Source organism: Odontesthes bonariensis, chromosome 18 (assembly GCF_027942865.1).
Source record: "Odontesthes bonariensis isolate fOdoBon6 chromosome 18, fOdoBon6.hap1, whole genome shotgun sequence".
Classification (NCBI taxonomy): Eukaryota; Metazoa; Chordata; class Actinopteri; order Atheriniformes; family Atherinopsidae; genus Odontesthes; species Odontesthes bonariensis.
The window spans coordinates 4225848-4251563 of record NC_134523.1 but is presented as its reverse complement, the minus strand read 5'-3'; the positions used below and the strand labels follow the sequence as shown (position 1 = coordinate 4251563).

Below are 25716 nucleotides of genomic sequence, written 5' to 3'. Positions count from 1 at the left end.
GGTAAAAGAGCTCGTTTTTAAAATGTAGACTGTAGAGGAAAGGAAGTGGGACGGGATGTCACACTGCAGCGTATTCTGTGAAATGCATCAGGTAGTGTTTATTTCAGCCTATTCTTCATCCATGGTAGGCGAGGTGTACATGGCTGATTTGCCCTGTGCTAGGTCAATGTTCATATTTTGTTTTATTTAGATACATAATTATGTTACGACGTTGTGTGAAAAGGTGAAGCAACACTTTACATGGTCATCATGAAAAACAAACAGGACAGAAACAGGACATTTACTGTGGTCCTCCCATGTGGAGAAAACACAAAAGAAATTGCTCACCTGTGAAACCATGTGGAAAGAGTGGTGGGCTTTGAATTACATTTAATACAAAGTTAAAATACTATTTCCTCCGTTTATCCCTCAATAACCTACACGATTATGCAAAACTTGTGATCCATCACAGCTTTCATTTGGAGCTCTCCTCCATGTAGCCTCACAGAGATGCTGATCTGAGAGCTGCATCGATCTATATATCTGGAGATACAGATAGTTTCTGTGCAACATCACCACAGCAGTGTGAATGCAATTATAATTCATTAAAAAAAGCAGTGAACTCGGTTTGTTTGGCAGGAATCAAGCTTCTAAATAGAGCCGACAAGCAGCAAACTTTACCGGTTGCCTATGAAGATGAATGCTCAAAATTCCAAGAGGATTACAGCTCGTTGCCAACAGCAGAAGAAGATTGTGGATTCAGGCCAGAAAAAGAGCAGAATGAGGTCCTGCTAGTCCCGAAGGCAGAAAAGTGTCTGCGGTGCTCACTTCATGTCTCAAACTGCAAAAGTCTGATCCAGTTTCAGAGGACTCCTCCATCAAAACTGCACAGAGAATATAAACATGAGGATTTGTCTGCATGCAGATTTTCTTTTTGTAAAAACAAGAATTTACAAACGATGGAAATGCGTCCGTTGTGGTTTACGTAGCCGAGCTCAGCTAAACTGGAAAACCAGATTTCTACCATCTGAACCAATAGGCTGAATAGGCAACAACACCAAAGTCTTGTGTAGATCCAAGTTGCAACTTGTAAGTTCCATCTTCTTCAAATATCAGTGTCCAGCTTCCATTTACAAGTTGTTGTTGTTTTTTTTAAACCCAGAATACAATGCACATTAATGTTGGTGCCCTTTCTGTAGAAAAACTGTGTCACCAAAAAGGATTGAATGCTATTTAAATTCTGAATTTGAGTAGTGGGATTGAGTGGGTAAGCGTGTACATTTAGACTGAGTTGACATTATGATGAGTTTATCTAAAGGCTAGAATTTCCTGTGGAGGAAGTCAAGAAACGCAGAAGCAACTCCGGAGAGCTGGAATGATTATAATTGTATTTTGGATAATGTTCACCACCTGTATTTCATGTGGTGAATGACAGAAAGGGAAAGAGCCAATTTAACCACCTGCAAATGTTTTCTTTTTCTTTTTTTTTTAAGAAGGAAAAACACCCTCCAGCACTTCTAAAGCTCCCTAATTAGCACATAATAATCTCGTTTGTTTAATCTGTACAAAACCTGGAGTTTAAAAATACCAAGTTGAGGTTTGTGCGCTTGATGATTTGGTTGCAGTGACCTCATTAAGTCCTGACCTCAGCATAAGTGTCTAACCAGTGGGGAGTGATTTATGTACAGATTAAACAAGACTGAAAGTGTTAATTAGTACATTTCAAATGTCATCTCAAGCTGACTACCTCGCTTTCCCATCTTTATTTCAAGCTGTAGATTCATTTTAGCACAGTGTGAAACGAGTATTTCTCAGCGCAAAAAAGGGGGATTTCTTCGTAAAAAAAAAAAAAAAAAACTTCCATAAGTCTGTAAAGCCCTTTGACACTTGAATTCGTTTGATGTCCTTATTATGAGGATGAAATAAATGCACCGAGATCATCGTGTGCATGCATGACACCCGTGTAACGTGTGGCCTAAACTCTAACAAATGGTTTAGCATGGGAAAAAAAAAAAGAACGTCAATGAGATTCTGTTCCTTATGAGTGATATAAGGTGTGTCTGGCAACTTAGCAAACACCTTTATTTACGACATGAACAGAGCACACGAGGAGCAGTAATTATAAGTCCAGGGTTAGGCTATTAGAGTTTGTTTTCACAAGCTTATCTGCGTCTCAGTCAGTGAGTAAGATGACAGGTGGCTTTCTACCTCTCTTTACTTAAGGTGTTTAATCATGAATATTATACTGTTACATGGTTCAAAGTAAAAATTGTGTGTGTGTGGGGGGGGCTTGTGAACTCAGATGCACTCTGAGGCACAGACGCTTTGCATGATCAAAGCAAAGACGCCAAGCATCCAGAGAAGAAAATCTCCTCTCTGTTCACAGTCCCGCGGCTTCTCATCTTTGAAGTCATCTTTGGACTCCCAGCCTGCCACATCAGCACAGGCAGGCAGACGGAGCGGCTAAGTCTGCATGGACGCTCTAATCTCAGCAGCCCTTTGTGCGGCCATGGACTTTCGCCGCTGCACTGCCGCCGCCGCCGCCGCCTCGGTGATGCCATGGTAACTGTCCGTCTCCTGAGAGTCCTCGCTGTTCTGGGACTTGGTGCTGTCCTGCGAGTCTGGCTTGTGCCTCAGCGCCCGGCTCTGCTCCTCCTTCAGCTCCACGTAGGAGCGAGAGAAGGTGTGAAAGATGGATGTGACGGGGAAAGCCATGAGGAGGATGCCACTCAGGATGCTGCTAAGCGCCACCACCTGGCCGGGGATGCTTCTGGGAACCATGTCACCGTAGCCGACTGTGGTCATGGAGATCACCGCCCACCAGTAGCTACCAGGGATGCTGGTGAATTCCTGCTTGGCACCCAATTCGCTCTCAGCGAGGAACACCAGTGGTGAGAAAAGTGCCATGGCCACACACAGGAACAGCAGCAACAGTCCGAACTCACGTGTGCACCTCCTCACCGTCAGGCCGAGTGTCTGCAAGCCTAAGGAGTGGCGAGCCAGCCTCATGACGTAAAAGATCCGTAAAGCCCGGAGAACTCTGAGGACTAACCCCACCTTCTCCAGGTAGTTGTTCCCCGATCCCGTGGGTTTCTCTCCCACTGACAGAGAGTCCACGATGAGGGTGATGTAGTAGGGAAGAATGGCCACCACGTCGATGACGTTCAGAGGCGTACGCAGGAACATGCACTTGCTCTGAGTCTGAATGAAGCGCAGCAGGAACTCCAGGGAGAACCAGGCCACGCAGACCGTCTCCAGAACAAAGATGTTAAAGCACCTCTGGGAGCACTCACCCTGCAGAGAGAGAAAAAAGAGCAGATGAAGACGCGAGATAAAAATTCTAAGAGAACGATGCATGACGTTTATAACCCCTGACAAAAAAGATGGAATCAGCGCTCTTAAAGGGTGTTCATTTGGCGGTTTTAATTGCCTCATAGCTGTCATTGTCTTATAAAACTATCGTAATTAATGGTATTTTTCACATCAGGACAATCACTTCATACGATAGTAATGATTTGGGCATGTCCTGCAACCACAGGATCTGGACACCTTGCAGTCCACCGTGAACTCCTCTGTATACCAAAGTATTCTAGAGTCAGATGTGAGGCCACATTGGGCCTCATGCAACAAACGTTCGTACGCACAGATTTGTTCTTAAGTCATGCGTACGAGTTGCGCATTCACCAATCTTTTCGTATTATACGTTTTCTTTCAGGTACGAACAGAATCTACGAGTGATCCAGACCTGTCGTAGGAGTCAAGTAAAATACTCCGCTGTTATTCAAATCAAGTTTGCTTGACTAATGGATTGTATATTTAATTACTTTGAAGCAAACATAAATAAATATATACATTATACCCCATAATTATGCTGACATTATTCTGTTTGACTTAAATTGTGCACTAATTAAAGGTTAATTTGACTCTGTGTATGACAAGGTCAATGGGAAGCGTAACCAGCGGCTGTCTTGCTGCTTTTGGATGCCTTAGTGCGTCAGGCTCTTGGAAGAGACCCTGAAGACATCGCGATTTAGATTGCCAAGGACTGTGCTGCTACAAATATGCAGCTTGCTAGAGCCACAACTCCAGAGAGAAACACGCCGATCAAACCCAATTCCACCACACGTCTAGGTCCTCACCACCCTTGGATTTTTGGCCACTGGAACCTTTCAGAGGGAGATTGGAGACAGATCGGGGGTGTCCCAGTCCTCTGTGAGTCGTGCGCTCCCCTTGGTCATCAAAGCTCTCATCAGTTTATCACCCATGGTACATTAAATTCCCATACACCGCTGTCCAACAAGTACAAATTAAGAGGGACTTTCATCCCGTGGCTGGACTGCTAAACTTGGAGCACGAGACACATATACGCATCAAAGCCCCCGTGCTGTTGTGGAGCGCACTGAGCTGAAGGCCAGGTGGGTGTGTCTCGATACAGCGGGGGGGCAAACTGCTCTATAGCCCAGAGAAGGCATGCCAGATTTTTACAATATTGCCATGAACGAGGGTCTCCACCTGAACCAGCCCAGGCAGACCAGAAGGTGTGGTGCCAGAAGACCCCCCTCATGGACCGCCCCATCAAAGTGCCATCATGATGAGGCAACAACTGATTGCACGGCTTTAGTTGCAGTCATCGAGCGCCTGGCCATGGCGAGACGCTTTTTTTTTTGTAAGCCATTTTCAAATCAAACCATTTCTTTTTTATTTCGGTGACATTATGAACTACAGGTGACACCGAATTAACAGCACTCGTAATTGCTTCCAATTTCTTTGCTTTAGCAGGTCCCGTAATTCCACTGCTAAAACTGCTAAAAATTACAGATTTTCCTTTCTGGATCTCTGAAAGCAGAACTTCAATCTCAGAGCCCCTAAAGTTGTTCTTTTTGCGCCTTGATGCCATTTTCATGGCTCAACACTCAACACTTCCTGGCACAGGAGAGAGGAAGCACAGCCTTACATGGTATCATTTTGGGCGTGGAGTATGTAAATCTACTATCCTCGTGCACGTGCACTTAAATACGCACGGGTGGCATTCATCATTTACGCAGGTCGTTTACACACTTTTTACCAAGTTCAGAGCGTTTGTTGAATCTGACGTGGCGTGTTCATACGAGACCTTCGTACGAAAAAAGTGAGAAAAATTTAGAATAAAAATACGAAAATGTTCTTGCATGAGACCCAATGATCCCAAACACAGCAGCAGATCTACAGCAGAATGTCTGAAAAAGGGAAAAAAAAAACGGAATCGAGATGTTACAATTATCCAGTTCAAGGTTTATTGCAGTTGGATCAGAGTTTGTAACCAAACTGTAAGAAACCGACAGAATGAAATGGGATTAAGATTCAGAAGAGTGTAACTAAACAAAAGAAAATATGGTTCCAGTGGGCTAAAGAGATGCAGCCATGGACTGTGGATGATGGAGCTTTTGTTAGCAGAAAAACAAATTCCACAACCATTGAAGATATTTTTATGAATTAATTTATTTTTTGAATTTCCCCCATTGGGGGATGAATAAAGTATTTTTTCTATTTCTATTCTATTCTATTCTATTCTATATAGGGTTGATGTCAGGTGAAGGACCAGAGGAGATGGCAGTCCTCACCTCTATGGTCAATGTACACCTGGACTTTATCTTTTTTCCCATTCCATCAGTGAAAAGGTTTCTCAGGGCATTTTCTCTGGATGATAGTGCATCTTGCTACAGAACAAGGAGCATTCAAACTTTTCTTGAGGAAAAAGACATTCGAACACAATGACAGAACCAGCAAATAGTCCAGAAATCAATCCGATTGGACATTTCTGCAGGGAATTTAGAAAAAAGTCCATGACAAGGCTTCAACCTGCAAAGTTGATCTGCCAACTGCTGCCTAAGAAAGTTGGAAATTGATTGATGATTTAAACGAGTGAAGTCCACAAAATCCCCGTGCAACAAAGTACCAACAGTGAGTTTTCGTGGTTCATGATTTGGTACTTTTCTGTCTACTTCATTTAAAAAAAATAGTCACAATTTCAATTTATTGACAATTACCAACTCTTTTATTTACAGTTTTTGAGGGTTTTGAAAGTTTCACGAAGCCAGAAGCTGTTAAATAAAATAGTTATACAATATTTATGACTTCTGAAGCAAAATGAGGAGAGGTGATGCCATATTTTTATGCCGTTGGGTGTTAGAAGGTGTTTCCAAGCCTGTTTGATTCTCAAGTTCATTCAGTGACGGAAAAAGATTGTGGTGTCAGATCTCACAACAAAGGCGATTCTGTTCCCTCACAGAACAAAACACAATGGAGACGACGCTGAAAGATTCATGAGATGTAAAGCAAAGACTTTGATTGCCTGGTCTGGTAAAACCCCACAGACTCATACATCAAACCTGAGGGGTCGAGAGGCACAACATGTGCTCGATGTTCAAAATTAACTGAGAAACGAGGCTCAGCAGTGGATTTTCATGCTTTTATATCCTCTTTATTTTCAGACGCCTCAAACCGAGTCCATAAATATTGAGAATACACGAGATGACTTGGTTATTAGGTTAAAGTTGTCCCCGGCAGTAACGTACGTTAGTGTTGAGAACGCCCAAAGATGTTCTTTGCTTTGCAGCATTTTCAGGTAATTATGTGTGGATTGATTGAAAATCTGCAGAACCAATTAAAACCTTTAAACTCTCTGTCCCTGCAGACTGTCCGGCGGCTCAGATGAAGTCGTGTGAAAACGTGTGATGATGTGTGAACGTGCGCGAGTGCAAACATGTGAGCAAACCACTTTTTCTTTGTATTTGCTCAGTCAGCCTCATGCATTTCGAAGAGCTTATGCTCGGTTTTGCATATTGCATGTTTTGTTTTTTTTTTCCCCAGGAGATTTCGAACTTGCTAAACCCATTAAGGACCACAGAAATGACTGACTGGAGAAGCTGGAGCTGCAGATTCTCAAAACTGCTCGAGTGAGCGCTCGCAGAATCAGAGTAAACAGTAATCACGGTGAATTTAGAGACTCGGAAAAGTGGTGCTCATGATAAAATGTTGGACCGGCCCTTTCTGTGTGTAGCTACTGTGTGTAGCTTGCGGTTCCTGTGCTGGCGGTGTCGGTTCAACACATTTTTACTAACAGGGGAAGCTCGTATGTTTGGACGGACTGCAGTTGGAAATCATCCCCTCGGACAGATGAAGGTCGTTTCAAGCATACTCCTCACTGCATGCAAGTTATTTAGTCTCAGAAACGTTGGGTCATGTTGTGACTCTCACAAGCCTTTGGGAAAAAATAACAGAAGTATGTAGCACTATTGTTTTATGTCCATACATTAAAATGATAGAGCCCCTAATCAACTAAACACAAACCAACTGGTCTAGTTTGTAATCTTGAATCATACGAATTGATAACAGAATTGAAATCTGAATTCTGAATCTGAATGAAATAATATAACAATATTCATATTGAATACAAGAATAGTTCTTTTCTGGAGTATTCTTTTGTCAAATGCTAATAGTGCTAATATTCTGTTAATTGACTCAGCAGCAACAAACAGCGTTGCACAGATCTCCAGCTGGCTGCAGGTCAGCAGCACATTTTGCTCGTTGTTCTGTTTCCTGTTCAGTTTTTCGATGGAGCTTTTGTCCAAATGTTTACATCCTCCACCTGTGCAGCCCTCTTACCCTTTTTTCCACCTGTTGTATTGTCATCATGTATTACATCTATCTTGTGTTCATATTCTGAATTTGACGTACTCCAGAAGAGCTCAAAGATACTACGTTTTTTTCCGCTGCTTCACGGCAAACGACTGACGCTTGTCAACTAACAGGTAGTTCCCTCAATAAGGAAACAACAAAAATGTACAAAGGGTATATCGATTGTTTTATCAGATTAGCAAGAGAAAGATCTTGTATTTACTGTGTGAAATAGTAGATACTGGTCGGTTCACTGGGAGGGCAACGCACATCCTTGTAGAAATGGATCTTTATATAAGTTCAGTAAAGAAGATCTGTTCCCTGGTGTTTTGGCTTTTCATCATGCTCGGCTTTGTCACTTCTGTTTTCCCACGCTGTCAAACTCCTCTACTCTGGTTCAGTTGCCTTCAGTGCTCCTTTTTTGAGCATATCAGTCTGATCCCTGTTCTTTAAAACTTTCACCCTGATATCTGCAGAGTTTCATCATGAGTATCCGCCGCCCCCGTCTCTGCTAATCGACCAACAGCGTTAAGACTCCAGGGGGTCCTATCCTATCTCAATCATATCACTGCTCCACGGAGATGATACATTGGAGTCTAATCGCAGAACAAGTTTTAAATTAATCTTTTGTTCCATATTTCCGTTTGATCTGCCCTTATTTTGTGCTCTGCTCTTCGCACTTGATCACCACTGTAGGTAAAGGCCGTTAGAGATGAATGTACTCCCACCTGCACCCAAACAGGTGGGTAAATAACATCAGAAATACCCCCTGATGTTCCACAGCGGGTGTCACCCCTTCAGGACACCCGAGAATTTCTGTATACAACAGTAGGCGGCTTGTCTATAATCATAGACGATGATTATAGACACAGATGATCTATAGTCATCATAGAGAACGATCTGTGCTCAAAGTGGCTGAGTGAAAAAGATAAACAGGGATCCGCATCATTGTTCATTAACTTGATTGGGTAAGAAAGAAAGTTCTGTTAAGCTTCTTTCACAGCTCGCTTCAGGGGTTGCAGACTTGGATGCAGGATGTATCTGTCAGGCTGAGTAAAGCCCTGCCGTTACCGTTACTGTTACTGATGATGAGGAGGAAGCTAGAAGCAGCTAAGGTTCATAATATCCTCAGAGCAAGACAGGAGTTCGGAGACATTAGCCTCATACAGGAGCTGCACCTGTGCTTGGCCGCCTCCTGGTGTAGTACAAACTGAGTTGGGAGATATCTGACACCCTATTGGGTTTAGAGATGGGACCAAGTCACACATGTGCAAGTCTCAAGTAAGTCTCAAGTAATTTTTTCTTGGGCAAGTCAAGTCAAAGTCAAGTCATCTTATTATTGCAATTTTACCTGCAGAATCTGATCTTAATAAAGTGAAAAGACAAGATATAAGTAACTGTCAGTAAACATCATTGGCCAATGTGTCCAACCTGTCCACCCCGTATCATTTCAAGCTAACGTTAGCTAACTACCGACTAGGCTAACAGGATAATATTAGCTAATTTGACAAGTAGTTACTGGTCAGAATGGATCTTAAAATGACGAACAAAGTTGGAAGTTGTCGTCTGGCTGTCTGAGATGTTGTTGCCGCATGTCTTGCACTGAGCTGTTCGTCTTTTGCCGTCAAAATGGTAATTACGAAAGCCGAAGACAACGACTCTCGGTCCCCCTCCCGCTGACATGTTGATGCATATCTGATATGAGTTTATTCTCTCCAATAAACACGTAAAGCTGAGCATACACTGTGCGATTTTTGGCCCGATGTCGACAAGATTTTCACTTGTGCGACTATTTTGGAGATCGGGCCGAGTTTTGGCTCAATCGTGCGTCTCGCATCGTGTAGTATACATGGGGTAACGACAAACGATTAAGCCCTCCGGACCACCTCCCGATCGATCGGATGAAAATCCAACTTGTTTGAAATCCTGGTCGCCCCTCGTGAGGCTCTCGCACAGTTGAAGCAGCTGGACGAGCCGATTTACCTCATCCTGTCACACTATGCATGCGCAAACATAGATAGAGAAAATTGTCAACAGAAGAAGAAGACAAAAGAACAGCATGGCAGCGACCGGCGACCGAGTCCGACGTGTCGTGTAGTGTGAGCAGCCAGATCGCATCAGACCATCGGATCGTACAGTGTGAGAACAGGAATCGTGAGCGGCGACGTTTTAACCCTTGCGATTCACTCGTACAGTATGAGCAGCAGCTGAATACCTCGATTGAAAAAATCGCACAGTGTATGCCCAGGTTAAGGTATGTAGAGAGGGCTTGACTGATTGACAGGGTGGTGATCCAATCATGACGCCATGCTCAGCCTGCCCTCCTAACTGATATTATTTTTTTTATTAATTTATTAATTTTATATTCAAACTGAAAACATGAACTGAATAACACTCAAGTCATTCAAGTCATCGTGTCTCAAGTCAAATCAAGTGCCGAGTCTTTAACTTCCAAGTCCGAGTCGAGTCTCGAGTCTTTTATTTTTTGTCAAGTCAAGTCACAAGTCATCAAAACAGCGACTCAAGTCGACTTGAGTCCAAGTCACAGTGACTCGAGTCCCCATCTCTGATTGGGTTGCACTGAGACTCGAACATGAGATCCAACTTTAGGCAGCCGGTCACTTAAACATGTGGCAGTTTGTCTGAGATGGGAGATTTTTTGGGGGGGATCTGTTTGGTTCAACCCGATCGGATGCATCGGCGTGTCATCACAGAGCGTGGCTGAACTTGTTTTGGCTTCAGTGGAGAGCGTTCGCCGAGCTGGGTGCAGAGCAGATCCGTTTTCCCTTCTTGCGACGCGTAAACACGAATAAGTCCGGAAGCAGAGCAGGGCTGGCGTGGAGCCTCCATGTGCGAATCAACAGCGAAGCGAAGGTGGAGCACATACGCAATAAAACAACGTTTTTGGTAAAACCGTACCCACCTGTTAGTGAGAAGGGACTAGTGTTGGCCTTTTCTTTGATTTTCACCCTCAGAGATCAGAAGTGGAGTTTTTAGTGTTTATTGAATGTAGCATCAGTCTGCGGGCCCCTCTAACTATCTGTCAACTGGTGATTCTTGCCGGTTTATTTCTCCAGAATTCCTGTCTACTTGACATCCTTTGTGCCTTTACTTAGTTTCCTGAGTTGTTGTTTTTCCCTGGATTTTTGCCCACAGGCTTTGCTGAGTTTCTGTTACTTTCCTCGATTCTAGTATCTGCAGTTCTCTTTCCGCTTGTTTTCATGTTGGTGAGAAGTACATGCGGAGAGGAGTGAAATACTTTTGCAGAGATGCACAGAAATATCCCTGAAACCCCCCACAGATGCGTGTTATGGGTAACCATGGGCTGCAGAGACGGAGCAGCTCAGGCAGAGGCTTTTAAATGTCTGACCTGATGATGAAAAGTGACCAGAATGACTTTAAGTGAGTCTGACAGCAGAATAAATGCTTGAACTGACACTTCCAGCATTTATATAGGGATATTTCTCAAATGTTTTTAAAGCATGCACTAAATTTCATGGCCAACCATATTAAAGGGATAGTTCGCCTCTTTTGACATGAAGCTGTATGACATCCCATATCAGCAACATCATTTATGAACATTGACTTACCCCCTGCTGCGTCCTGTGAGCCGGGTTCCAGCCTCGTTTTGGTGTTGATGAAAGTAGTCCGGCTAGTTGGCTGGGGTCCCGAGAATAAAGCGTTTTGCTTCTCAAAACAATATGCGTTCAAAAGAGTAATTTTTGTGTCCCCAGCCAACTAGCCGGACTATCTTCGTCAACACCAAAACGAGGCTGGAACTCGGCTCACAGGACGCAGCAGGGGGTAAGAAGATGTTCATAAATGATATTGCTAATATGGGATGTCATACAGCTTCATGTCAAAAGAGGCGAACTTTCCCTTTAATGCAGAGAGTAATTGAAATCTCCTCTTTCCACTGAGAACATATGCACCATATTTGAGAGCAGTTCATCCAATAGTTGTGAAGAGCTTTACTTAAAACAAAAAAAAGGCAACTTAATGCTGGAACATTAGAAACCATCTGAGAATGTTCCTCCTCTGAGTATCATAACACTGCCGTAAAGGAGGCTTGTGCTCATCCCCGGACCATGATACAAAAAAAAAAGCACATTTTTTTATCCTCTGTTAGTCAGAGTCACTCCAGAAAGTAACCACTGGCTTAAGGCCACGGCGAGTTTAAAAAGAACAGTGGGGAGCCGGAAAAGGACCTCAGCACAGCTCCATGGTCTCTGGCCAGCTGCTTGCAGGCCCAGGGTTTGGCTAAGAACTCCAAATCTTACATGTGAAATAATCCTGGAATTCTGGGGTTAGGAGCAGGTGATCAACTTTTTGAGGGGACATCTTGCCAAAGTGGAGCCGAAATTTAAAAACAGAAACTGCTTTTGTTCATATTCTGTCTATTCAGGGACATCTGGACGCGTTACGAAAGCAACAACCCTTTTACAGAATCTTTATTATAGAAGAGTCTTTCTTTTAACAGCAATACAGTCAGTACATTACATGCTTCTCTGCTACACAGTGATAGACTTGAGCACCTTCAGGAGTGGGAGCTTTTTGAATAACTTGTTAAAAAAACATCATCCACTGCGACTGGAACTCATTCTTCATCTCTGTTTTGAGCCCATTTTTAAGTCTTCCTGTGGCAAAGCTCGGTGTGCTGTTCCAGGAAGATGATTCAAATTTGAGATCCACCCTCTAACCACATGCTGCCATTTCACATCCAAAGTAAAAAGGAGTCTGACGCCAAAGCAAATGCATGTGCTGCCGTCCAAGGAACTCACTCATCCTCACCATGCTGCCCAGTATGTTTCACACATCCTCTGTCATTCCGTGTCCACGAGGGAATCTGTCTGTTTGTGACACCAATGCAGCTGAAACCATGCCTTCGCTTTGAATTCGACCGGCGTATTTGTGTTGTTCTCTGTCAGAAGCTTTCTGGCTGAGTGCATCCCCCCACCCCCCCGCCATCACCCCCCCCACCGCCATGCTGAGCAGCCTCTGAAGTACGCAGATGCACCGCAGAGGATCAAATTAAAGGCACGCAATTATCTGTCTCAGCGATCAGGGGACTCTGACCCCGTCACAGCTGAAGACAAGCGTGTAAAGCAAACAATGAAGGCAGCGGCGACTCATCTCTGGTCTGTACAGATAAGTTGGAGGGGGTCTGACTTCAGGCTGGCTCTGGTTGCGTCACACCGATCTCATTTGTCCTCCCCACTGATCTTTGCTGTTTTCTGTGTTTGTTCCCCACTCTGACTCGGTTTCCACTCTCTCCTGTCTTGATAAGCTTCTTTAACAAACACAAGACTATTATTTGGTCTAATGTTTCACAATCTGTTGTGCCCTCACTCATGAGCAAAATCCCAAGATACTCTGTAAGAAATGTTGCACAGCCTGGTTGGATGTGAAAAGCTTTTGTTGTTGTTCCAAACTGCCACAAAGGAGACAAGAGTAAAAATCTAACCATCTTTGAGAGGAATGCAATATAAGAATAGAAAAAAATGGAATAAAAATAGGGAGCTTGAGGGAGCTTCTGTTCTGTCCATGTCTAGCAGTCCACAGAAAGAAACTTACACACATACGGAAGCAATGAGTCTATTTCATTCTACCACAAAGGTGAGATTTTAGCCTTGTAACAAGTGTGTTTGAGCTGAGAGACTTCTGTTCAGAGCAAACGGTCCGAGGCTTTTCAGCAGAAAGAAGACAGAACTGTCTCCCACCTGCTGAGGTGAAATAAATCCAGTGAAGTCATAATATCTGACTTAAGGCGGATGATATATATTTTTTTTCCCATCAGAGAAATAACCTCACCTCGCACCAACTGTGACTTGGTAAAGATGCAGGTTTTCATTTCATCTACCGGCGAGAAACAAGGCAAAAAAGAGTGTCTTCACTGCGTACTTTTGGTAAATCATTGCTTCCATCCAGCCATACATGCACAGATCTTATGCTTTCAGACCAAAAAACAAAGTAACCTGTGTGGAACCCAAGTAAACACTAATTCTACATTTTTTAAGCATATGTGGCAGTTTCAGGGAATGCAAAATGTAGGCATGCACCAGTTTTAGTAGCCTGACTACGTCATACTCACGATTCTAGTCAGAATGTGAGTCTGATACAGCTGGATAGAGTTTTGAGTATGGGGCGTGTTTCAACCGAACCAGGAGAAAAAATGCCTCTTCGCTCAATTGGACAGACCTACAACCAATCAGAGCAACGTAGTATGTGACGTAGATTAAGCGACACACACTTGTTGTAGGAAGGACGGCAAAAACATCTTTTCTATCGATAAAAGCCTTTATCGTGTTCCTCTGTTCGTCTTTCAAAATGAATGCAATGTGGAGATCCTGTAGAACAGACTCGATGGCAGAATCTACACACCCTAGCTCTCCAGCGGCAGCCATGTTTGTTTCAAACGAAGTCAAACCAAGCGCTCTTTAGTGACGTAGTCGATAATGTCCCTGTTGATCATCTGTCCATCATCGTATAAAGCCCGCCCTGGCAATCTGATTGGGTCGACTGTTTTGATGTTGAGCATAGAGATTTCCCAACTGAGCAGAGCCAGACCGAACTTCCCGACCAAAACTTTTATGGGCGGGGCTAAGTTCTGCTGGCACCCAGGCTACAGTTTTAGTGCCTGGAAAGTTCAATAATCCCAAGCCTGGAGCCTGCTACGGTCTGTGCTGTGTACCACCGTGGCTGTAACACTTTCTGGTGTGAGTTCACGTGAGTTTTGCTGTCTAAAGAGGGAAAACAAAAGTATCACAGAATTAAAAGAAACTGGTGATAAAAAAATAACCTTATTAACAGACAAAAACTGATTTCAAGCTCAGATCTCATTATTCAAAGGCCTGTCCAAAGGCCTTAAAGCCACCTCCCCTCCAACCTCTTCATGAGGACCTCACGGTGACCAGTTTCCATACACATTTAGGTCGAGCTACACTTACAACTCAGCTAGGTCATTTAATTGGAATGCTGTTCTTGTCCCTGTCCCTGAGGTATGTGTTAAAATAGACTGCAATATTTTCACTTTAAGCTTGTCAGTACTATTATTTCATCACCAACTGACCAACAATTTAGCTGCTGACAAATCAGTACCATGTTGAGCAGTAAAATGAACAGCTTTACAGTTCTGTACACATCATATGTGCTGTAAGGGCGACACTTTTTTCCATTTTCATCTTTGACATGCACACAATCCCTTATGGTTCTTCTATTATTATCTGCTTCTTCTGTTCCTTCCGACTCAGTGGCCTGTATGGGAACTGCTGAGCATGTGCAGAGTCTTAAGGCCTCAGTATGCTTCTATCCGTCAATCCGTCTCCGTAGTCACGGAGAGGCTTTAAACCTTTAGTTCTCTGTCGGGATGTCGGATACGCAAGGCAATTCACCTCCCAATCAGTAGGCGTCGCTACGTTAAACGACCCAATCTTGCGACGTTCATTTTTATTTCATTCATATAGCGCCAAATACAACAAATGCCATCTCAAGACACTTAGATAATAGACGTCTATCGTGAAAGTCGTTGATTGATTGTTTACCTTCCGGCTCCGTTCCACTCCTCACAGTGAACGATGGCGACCGAGAGAGAAAGATTGTTGTTGGAGTTGGAGCTTGTTGAATTTGAAATACAAATAGTTTTGTTAAAAAAAAGCGATTTGCTCCATTTTTTTCAAAAAGTTGACCGCCACAGAGTAAACTCTTTAAAAAATGGCGGTGTTGTTGTTGTGAGAGGAGGGAACTAACTAACCGGAAAAGTGATTCCGGAAATGATGCTGTTTTCGCCGACCAATCACAACCCTTGCGGTCTCCGTGGCCTCGATGGATAGATCGGAATTTTGGCCTACAAGCGACGGAAAGCCTCTCCGGGAGGGTCTCCGTAGACGACCATGAATCAGCTTTAAGTCCCTTTTAAAAGTATACGTTCAAGAGCAGCTGAACTCCCAACTGCATGATCTGGGTGTGCTCGTCCACCTTTGAGAAAATACTTAGTGCAGGTTCAGTCAGACTAACATGTTTACATAAGTCCAGCTTTAGTCAGACAAATAGAATTACCTGATATATGTCTGATGCCATGTAAACATACTAAGAGCGTCAGGACACGAATGCTGTATGTTTATATCGTTGCACACATAATTCTGTTTCCAGTTGCAGTTTAGTTGAACTGGAATTAATGTATTCATTTGCCTATTGTTAGCCCCACCTGACAACCTGATTATGGTGTAACTACACTGTCAGTGCATGCTGGGATTGGCCCTGAGTGCAATCATTACCATATAATAACCATTAGTGCTTATTCAACCCGCCACATCTCACCGGCAACATTAGCCTCTTGCCTGTCTTCAGCATGCTATGACTCTGCCAGTTGTGAATCATTTTTTTATCCTTACCTCCCACAATCTTAGAACAACTTTCATTCGGCATGAAATGAGTGACACTGAGCAGCGGGGTTTGAGATTATTGCCAGTAACCCGGCAGTCTAAGAAAGTGGAGACAGAATCTGAGGAGCAGGACTGCACAGAGGCAGCAGCCTGAGGGAGAAAAAGGAGCAGACAGAAGTCATTTTATGCAAACTATTACAAATTGACAAATGTTCCTCTTGGCTAATGGCCCTCTAACCTCCTGTGTGTCACACAATTTCACGCAATGACCAAATAATAACACCTTATCAGTCATTTCCCTCCTCATCCCTACAAGCCAGGCTGTCATATCCCACAGTGTGCATCGTTTCCTCAGTATGTCACGCTGGAGATCTCATTTATTTTTCAGTAGCCTGAAAAAAACTGCTGGAACTCACGCACACTGCATGGCTCCAACACCGCCCGTTTGCTCTCTGTCAATATGTGTTCATCATGCTGATTCATGATGGGTGTTTAGAGCAAACTTTTTAAGACTTTTATGTTCTTTCCTTGGCAAAAATACTTTTATATTTATTCTGATATTCAAATGATTTCAACTCACTTTTCCAGCTGCAGTAATTGCACACATACTCATGTTATAAGATTATATACACACATTCTAATAGCCAATAATACACATTTAAACACCCAAATGCAGCTAATAGCTTGCAGTGAGTACTTGCACTTCTGGACACATGAACGCTGTGTTCGACCAATGAAAGGACTAAAGGACTGTGTCTTTGCACTCTATGCCCTTGCACTGTTATTCATAACTGGTTCTCTGGTGCTTTGACAAGCCAGGTTCCTCATGAGGGGTCATTACATTTTCATCTCAACTAGCCGAACCTTAGGTACTGATGATATTGATGGCTGCTGTCGATCAAATGTGTGCTTTCACTCTCTTTCCCCTTGGTTAAGATACGCCGAACAGAAAGCGCAGGAAAAGAAGACAGTCTGAGTAAATCAGTACGAGCGGGTCTGGTTTTAGTTCTTTGTTTTTTACAAATTTGAAGTGATTTCATTTAAATCTGATTTAGCCGCTTTTTTGTTCCAAATATCTCTAATACAACTGTTTTTTTGTTTTTTTTTGTTCCATTAACATTTATGACCAGGGCTAAAAGTGAAATCAAGACCGGCTTCAGAAACATATTTTATGTAAATTTTTACTCGAGCAGAACATTCGAACATGTGATGAAAGCTATGGTCTGGGACTCATAATCATCAGTCATTCAGTCAAGTCCCTTGATCTTCTCCAGACAACAAAGTGCTTTATCTGTGGACGAAATGGCAAATGGCACATAAGACCACTTCAACTGAAAATGTGTATCAGTGCAAATGCTTCTATGGTAACAAGAGAAGCATTTTGACAATACTTAGCAAAGTCAATGGCATTCCCCGCTCGTGTGCTGAGAGGCTGTTCAGTTGAGTGTGCTTGTACCTCCGCAGGGACAAGTAATTAGAACATGCACAGCTGGAGCCTTTCTGTAGCACTAACTAAACAAAGGGCAGGACAACTTTATTATTCAATTTCTTTTTCACTTGTTTTGTCATGGTTTCCGAGTTATCCTGAATTCAAATAACAACAGCTGTTCGCAGCCCGTTGAGGAATTAGCTTAAATTGCTGTTTTCTTTTATTGATGGAAACTTGATATTTCCAACAGGTTGCACTCTCACAGTTACAATTCTGGCATCCGGGACTTTCTCCTCTTCAGGTCAGGTTGCATTAAAGCAGCGGTGCATTACTGATGTAAGGCCATAAACTCGTGGACACACGTCGTTTTTCTCTCCAGATTTTAGCATTTAAGGAAAATTCTCTGACTTTTCAATCTGAGCCTTACTCTGGGTGGAATAGACCCGTCCCGTACTGAGTGAGAACGTCTTTTAGGGGCCACATCTGCAATGTAGCTTACTGGAGCTATTAAATATATCATATTTGCTCAAAAAAGACTCAGATTCAATTATTAATATATGATAAGACAAGTGGGATTTCTAAATCTGCATTCTTCAATTGCCACCGGGTCCACAGAGAGGAGGAAGTGGAGCAGATGAGACGTTCTGCCACTTCTAACTTTCTCATAGAGGGATGATCGCGCATGAAATTATAGCTGAAATCAGCACAGATGTTTTCTTAAAGCGAGTGGTAGTTTGGTCAGAAGACACCGTGCTTAAAACATTCATGACCTCAAGAACTGCACACAAAGACATAGTCTTAATAGGCTGCTATTCATCCTCAATTGTAGAGTTGTTTTGCAACCATTTATGTGTTGTTCTACACGGTGGCTGCCATGTGCCCCGCTGCTTATCAGCTGAGTCTGGCAGGGGTTGGGTCAGACATGTTGGATGTAACCACCCTCCTGTTTTCGCAAGGATCGGAATATTACTTCTGGCTGAAGCCTGCCTTGTTTCCATTGTTTTTCATTTATGTGAAGCACTTTGAATTGTTTTGTACATGAAATGTGCTACATAAATAAATTTGATTTGATTTGATCTGATTTTTTGTCAGAGCTCATGAGCCAGTTCGTGACACTAACTTGCTGCTCAAAATGATCAAGCGTCTCAGACGCGCTGATTGTTACAGTCTGGTAGTTAATATTTTGGACTTAAACTGGCTGAGCAGCTGCAGGAGCAGGCACCGTGCGGGCGATCACACAGATCAGCATGGATGTTCTTCATCTGAAAAAGTAATCACAAAGTAAACAACCGTCTGATGCGAAGGTGAGGCGGGGTAAAAATCACTGTATGTCTTCGCTTGAACTGCTTGAACTGCTTGAACTGCTTGAACTGCTTGAACTGCTTGAACTCACTTTGTGAGGTTTGAGTTGACAAGCTGTCGGCTTTGTAGAAATCCTGCCTGATTCTTTAAACTCTGAGCATTCTGACTGCTGTCTGCTGCAGGCATGACTCTGACTGCTCATATAAGCCCACTTAAAAAATGAAAAAGAAACAAAAAATCACTTCAATTGTAAATCTAAGAAGGCTATGGATTACTGGAGGCATGTCCCCTCTCTAAAGTTTAGAAATGAAGCATCTAAATGGGGAAAAAATGCATATGAGACAAGTTGCCCTCCTTGTATTTCATTATGTAATTACGTATAAGAGTTTACATTAAACCAAAGCACGATGTCCTAACCAGAACCTAACCAAACTATTCCAGTGAAAATAATGATAATAAATCATAAAAATGATGAGATAGGGTTGAATCTTGTCTCTTGTTTCATATTTGGTTCTGTAAATCTGTAATTTGTCAGACTGTGCACCTTCAACAATGCTTCAACACCTGGGAGAAAAGGTCATTTGAAAAAAGGATAACATCCGTTTAAATCAATCTACCCTAAAAAAATCTGACTGTACACATCTTTTACATGACTACATAACAACACAAGCAAGCAAGCAATCATTAAATGTAACAGTCTGAATCCACGTGTCATGGTTTGTTTTTGTTCCTCTTTCATTCCGCCCTACATCATCCTTTTACATCCCTGCTGTAATTCTAGCTCATTTCACTTTAGAGAGTGCTCTGTTGAGTTCCCTCTGACATTAAACATCAAACAGTTTTAAATACCTTGCTCATTTTTTTGCCACCAGAGGAATCTGAATTCAACTCTCTCTGGAGGACAACATCGCATTTTTTTCTCACTCTGCAGAGAAATGCCACTACACCCCCTCTATTTTGTCTCCACTGTTTTGAACATGCCAAATAGTGCACTCAACGTCTCTCAGCCTGCTTATTAGAGATGGCTGCTTTCTGATGATAGCTGTGAGGCTCAATCACGCAGCAGATGTATGGACATAAAATGAGGACACCGTGCTAAAAGCTGCCAAAGGCTGCAGAGTTCGGCGATAGAGCCTTGCTTTACTGTAATTACTGTCAGTTTGATTCATCGTTTATGAAGAAAAAATATTGATGCGCGTTTGGAGCGCATGTTAAAAACCAAATCCCTGTTTGCAGCATTATGTGAGCCTGGTTGTTGTGTTATGCTATGTGTTTTGCGTCAGCCACACTGTAGCAGTGTGTGACTTTACTGTGCACAGATTTTAGAATCAGCACTGAGAAACTTAAATAAATAAATGAGAAATAATCCTTAAACTAACACTGCCTGTTTGTTCTCTCCACATTACATTCTGAAATTGGCTGGAGAGATTTTCTAACGTAAGTAGGGAATTAAAAAAAAAAAAAGAAGTCCTGCAACATTTCAATTGGAATCATTCACCAAACGCTGAGTAAGATGCGGAAATCATCACCACCGAGATGGATTGCATATTTCCCTGAGCGTGAACAGCAGTATGTCTAACTCACAGGCGGCAGGAGTGACTGATGCACACCTCCTATTTTCAGCTTTGACAAAATGATCTGTTTTCTTGCAGCAGGTGCACACATTTCTCTTCCTCGCATTCACACTCTGAGCTCTGGTTCCATGTTCCCCAGTGATGATGTATGGCTTTGCAGTGTACTTCGGAGTGGCTGGGATTTACTTCACAATGGAATGTACAAGGCTGCGAGGCATGAGCAGAGTCACTGGGAGGTTAGATCTACAGCTGGGACTCTCGGACGAGATAAATGGGACAAGTAAGCAGTTTTCAAAGATGTTTATGAGAACAGAGTAAGCAGTTCTGGGGGAAGAAATCGACAGAATACTGTTCAATCCCCCTATTCATCCACAGAGCGTGCACAAGGGATCATAAAATGTGAAATGCAATCTAGATTTTTTTCAGAGTAAAATCAGAGTGAGAGGAGGAAGAAAAGTCTTTGAACCACAGAATGTTTCTCCATGAGCTGCATCAGATTGGTCAGACAGTAGCCTGTCTGCTTTCCATCGTAAACTTAGAAAAAGCTCCTGCAGACGCAGCAGAACCCGGCCAGACACGCAGCAACCACAGCAGTGACCGTCGCGTTGAGCCAAACTGTCCTTTGCTCCACGGCTCGGATGCTGAGAAGTAGATACGCCTTGGTGAAGAATAAAGCTGAGATGATTACAAGTAATGTTCTGGGAGGAAAGACAGTGCGGGATATTTGCTATGGTCCGATGCAGCGTTGTATAGTAACAAAGTAAAAATACTTCACTACTGTACTTAAGTATATTTTGGAATACTTTGTACTTTCCTCGAGTTTCATTTTTTTTTGACAACTTTCACTTTTACTTCACTATATTTCCGAACTTAATTGCATACTTTTACTCCGATACATTTTCATTGTTCGGTTTAGTTACTCGTTACAAAAAAAGACAGAGAGAGAGAGAAAAAACGCAACAGTGTTTTGACCCCATGCATGTTATGCCTGCCCAAAGACGTGGAAATTCTATCTTACAGAAATTCCCCTTTTTTAGGTTTTATGGTAGTTTTACAAAAAAGGTCTTCCTCTTCAGATGCCAGATAAGCTTCAGTTTTCTCCTATTTTTTTCTTTAAATTGTGTTTATAATGATGGCAATAACAGTAGCAGCCTCTTTTGTTTAATTTTTTTCTTAATGGTGTAATGTACGCCTCATTTTCAGCACTGACCTTACTTGAAGAAGAAAAACTTAAAGGTTCACAAAGTTTGTATTTTCTGTCTAAACCTGGTCTTAATGTTGCCTGCACTTGGTTGTGTGTAGATTTTAAGTGTATTTGACCTTCAAAGTTTACCAAAATATAAAAAACGTCATTCAAACTTCATTTGCCTTGTTTACTTTTTACTTATACTTTTCATTACATTACTTAAGTACATCTATTTTTAAAGTAATTCTCATACTTAAGTACAAGACGTTTCGGATACTTTAACTTGAACTGCTTCGCATTTTGTGAGGTTTGAGTTGAGAAGCTGTCGGCTTTCTAAACATGGAGAAGCAGCATTTAGCTGTTATGCTGCAAACAACAAACTGCCAGTGGAGATTAAACTTTCACCAAATGGAGACATTTTTAAATCCAGGTTAAAGACATTTCTTTTCTCATGTGTCTATGAACCATATCTTTGAACTTTTCTGAACTGTTGATTGTTTTTAAATTCATTTAAATGATTTTATTTGTTTCTCTTTCTATTCTTTTTTGTATTTTTATTGCTTCTTCCACTCCCTGCTGCAATGCTTTTATTTTATGTAAAGCACTTTGAATTGTTTGTACATGAATGTGCTATATAAATAAATTTGATTTGATTTGACTTTGTAGAAATCCTCCCTGATTCTTTAAACTCTGAGCATTCTGGTTGCTGTCTGCTGCAGGCATGACTCGGACTTCTTGCTGGAGGAACAATTTGTAACACAGGCTCGCCACAGGTCGTCGGACCCTCACAAATGATTTTCACTATCCTCTTGAATAACTTAATTGCATTTCTAAAGAAACAAACAAAGACTAAAAACAAAGTTTCTCATCAGAGATGAGAAAAAAAATGCATTGATCATAAATGCAACTCTGCAGTGGAAGAAACCATCTACAATCAGCAGCTTAATTAGTGACAGGTGAGGGTGTGAGGATTGGGAATAAAAGGATAACACACAACTTGCTTCAGGCCTCCTCATACTTCTGTGTCAAGCCACGTTTCAGCAGGACTCATCTGACCACAGAACAAGTTTCTTCTGTCTTTTGTGCTATCTGAGGTGATATATGGCTTCCTCCTTGTCTAATTAAGTTTCAAGCAACATTTCTAGATGCAGCAATGGATTCCCAGACTTTTTCCACAAAATGATGCACTGTAGATGTTAAAAAGACCAAAGAGAATTGTTTGGCACAAAGTGATGAACATTGGTTCGTCACGTTGGAACATAAATTTATGTAATTATTAGGGCTGTGACTCGATTCAAATTTTTAATCGAGTTAACTACAGGTTTTGAAATTAATTAATCGAAATTAATCGCATTTTAATCGCATATACTTTATCCTTTAGAAAATTAACATTTTCAACAATATTTCAACAAACACGGAACATATCCCTATTTGAAATCTGAATGTAGCATGCATGAAAACACAGTATATAGAATCTTGGATGTTAAGCTGCGTTGGGCCCCCGTTAGCTTCCACGCTAGCTGCTACATGTTTAGCGTTGAGGTGATATTTGAGGCTTGATACGCTGCGGTGATACGCAAATTCCTTGTTGCATAATCTGCACACAACCACGCTCTTGTCGACGCTTCCATCCGTCTGTATTTAAAAAAAAAAAAAATAATAATAATAATAATTATATCGGCGATTAAAATGCGTTAATATGTGTGTAGTTAATTAATCGAAATTAACGCGCTAAAGTCCCAGCCCTAGTAATTATCTAAAGATAACGAGGCTTGTTTTCTTGACTAACATTTTGTTAGTTTGGCCGAGAAAAGTTACTTTTTCCCTCTCCACAAATGGTGGGATCACCTGAGAAGGGCCACCGGCTGCAGCAGAGTTAGTTTAAACTCTTCATTCCATGTCTGTGCTCAAGAACAGACAATCAGAAGCAGAGATGCACATGCATGCCTTGGCTTAATGCCGTAGATCCTTCTCGGCTTTCAGGAGAGTGATAATGAACAATGAAACCGGGCTTTAACACACTAACCACTCGCTTTCCGGCTCACCATAATCACTTCGTGGTCTTAAGGAACACAAAGCCTTTTATTTTTTTCCGTGTCGACAGATCCGCTGTGACCATGAGAACATAAAAGGCTGATTTCTCACAAAAACTAGATAAATCAACGTGTGAAAGAGCTGGAAAATTAGATTTGTTATTTCGAGATGACAGAAAATTAGATTTATCTCAAGATGACAGCAGCTAAATAATTAATTGAGGCAGGGTTCCTCTCGGCCTCCATATGTTATTTGTAGATTTGATAAATTTTTTGAGTCTCTCAAAACTTTTTTTTTTTTTTTTTAGTGTGCCATTGGCATATAATTCTAGATTTATTCTTAATTCCCAAACACAATCAAGCTGGTTTTCGAGGACTCAGAAATGACTAAATGACTTATTTAGGTTTTTGGTTGAATTGTAGAAACCTGAATGTTTCAGGAAGGAAACTTTCCCTTTTTTTTTTTTTTCAGAAATAATTGTTTAACTTAACTTTTAAGCTCTGATAAAATGTGCAGGACAAATGTGTTTCCAAACTATTATTTAGACAACTTACCAGCTCGTTTCATATTCCTAATGCTAAGGCCCTGACAAGTTCTGAAAACACTTACTAATAACACTATGTTATATATTTCTATCTGGGGAAAAAAGGGGTTTCTTACAAAATCATTAGTTCACCAGTGTGGGGAGGATCTGTGCTGAAGTAAATGGTTGGCTATCAAAGATAATGGATACTGGGATGCTCTGTAATGGAGAAGGATGAGTGGGAGGACATGACTGAAAGACATCTGGTAATTAGCTAAAGCAATTCAGTCTCACAGTGTGCTGTAGCTTCAGACCAGAAATGTCCCATACACAGAATAATAAGAAGACAAATATCTGCAGAGTGCTGCAGCTCTGCAGGGGAAATACACTTCTACTCGCTTCAACTGGTCTTAATTTTCCTTATTTATTTGTTTTTTTATGGTTTTGCTTGACTGTACGCCTTCAAGCTTTATTGAAAGACTTCAGATAAATAGATACTTTGCTGGTTAGAACATGTGTTGTGGTCACGCCAGCGTGTTTACTCGACCGAAGACAAAAAGGACCATTCAGACTGTTATGAGCACCAAGACCAGAGGTCCGTTTCACGTAGCAGGTTTAGTGAAAACTCTGAGTTGATTAACCCTGAAATGAGGGAAACCCTGAGTTTTCCGTTTCACAAAGGGAGGTAACTCAACCCAGAGAAAGAGGGGTAACTCTAGCCTGTTTCACAAAGAGAGGTAACTTAACCTCTCGGTCAGTTACCGGAGTAACAGACTCTCTGAACCTAACCTGGTCGGGACCAGGTTTTATTCAAGAAACCTTGAGTTTCTCTCTGTCTCCGCCCTCTTTCAGACACACACGCCATTTGATTTCCTCATTCATTCAGTCAGCAGAGCGAGTTCTTCTACTTCTATAAGTCCATTAGGCACAGTAGGAGGCAACTTTTTTCACGAACATGTCCTTTTGACAACGATCCCGTGGATGAAGGTGCAGCATTATTGCGCAGAGAAATAAATATTCGTCGGAGATGGTTATCAGACCGCGCATAGATTTTTGCATTTACAGACAATTATCTTTTTGAGCGGCACCATCAGAATGTGTTGGGACAAAAGAAAAAAAAGACATAAAAGATAAATAAATATTTGTATGAATAGGCTTAAAAAAGACATATATAGGCCTATTATATTTTATAAAGGCACTCGTGTGTGGGGGGTGGATTCCCTCAGCCACTGGCCTCCCTTTAGAGGTGGTGGCCACCACCCGTTTTACGGGCATCTGCCTTCTTTCTGTTGGCTCAGTAGAAGTCTGTGTTAGTTTAAATAGGCTTAATTATTTAACAGAACATGATATAGATGATGACTAAATTGTCCTTCGGAGTGAGTGTGAGTGTGCATGGTTGTTTGTCTCGTTTGTCTCTGTGTGGCCCTGTGATGGACTGGCGGCCTGTCCAGGGTGTACCCCGCCTCTTGCCCATTGACCGCTGGGATAGGCTCCAGCCCCCCCGCGACCCGACTGACGGATTCAGCGGTGTATAGATAATGGATGGATGGAAGATATAGATGAGAAGACATAGTTTATGTGTGTGAAAACAGCATTATGTTGGGAATAAAATAACTGCACAGTCAAATAGCCACTTAATATTTACTTTATAG

At 42.0% G+C, this 25716-nt stretch overlaps 1 protein-coding gene across 1 annotated transcript in view; it reads right to left on the bottom strand.

Annotated features, from left to right (window-relative positions):
* Nucleotides 1-1826: 1826 nt before the first annotated feature.
* kcng2 (potassium voltage-gated channel, subfamily G, member 2) overlaps nucleotides 1827-25716 on the bottom strand; it is a 43363-nt gene continuing 19473 nt past the window's right edge. The window contains exon 3 of the mRNA XM_075449974.1: nucleotides 1827-3273. Within this exon, the coding sequence (XP_075306089.1) occupies nucleotides 2443-3273 (831 nt within the window). The 3' untranslated portion in view covers nucleotides 1827-2442. The remainder of the gene's footprint in view (nucleotides 3274-25716) is intronic.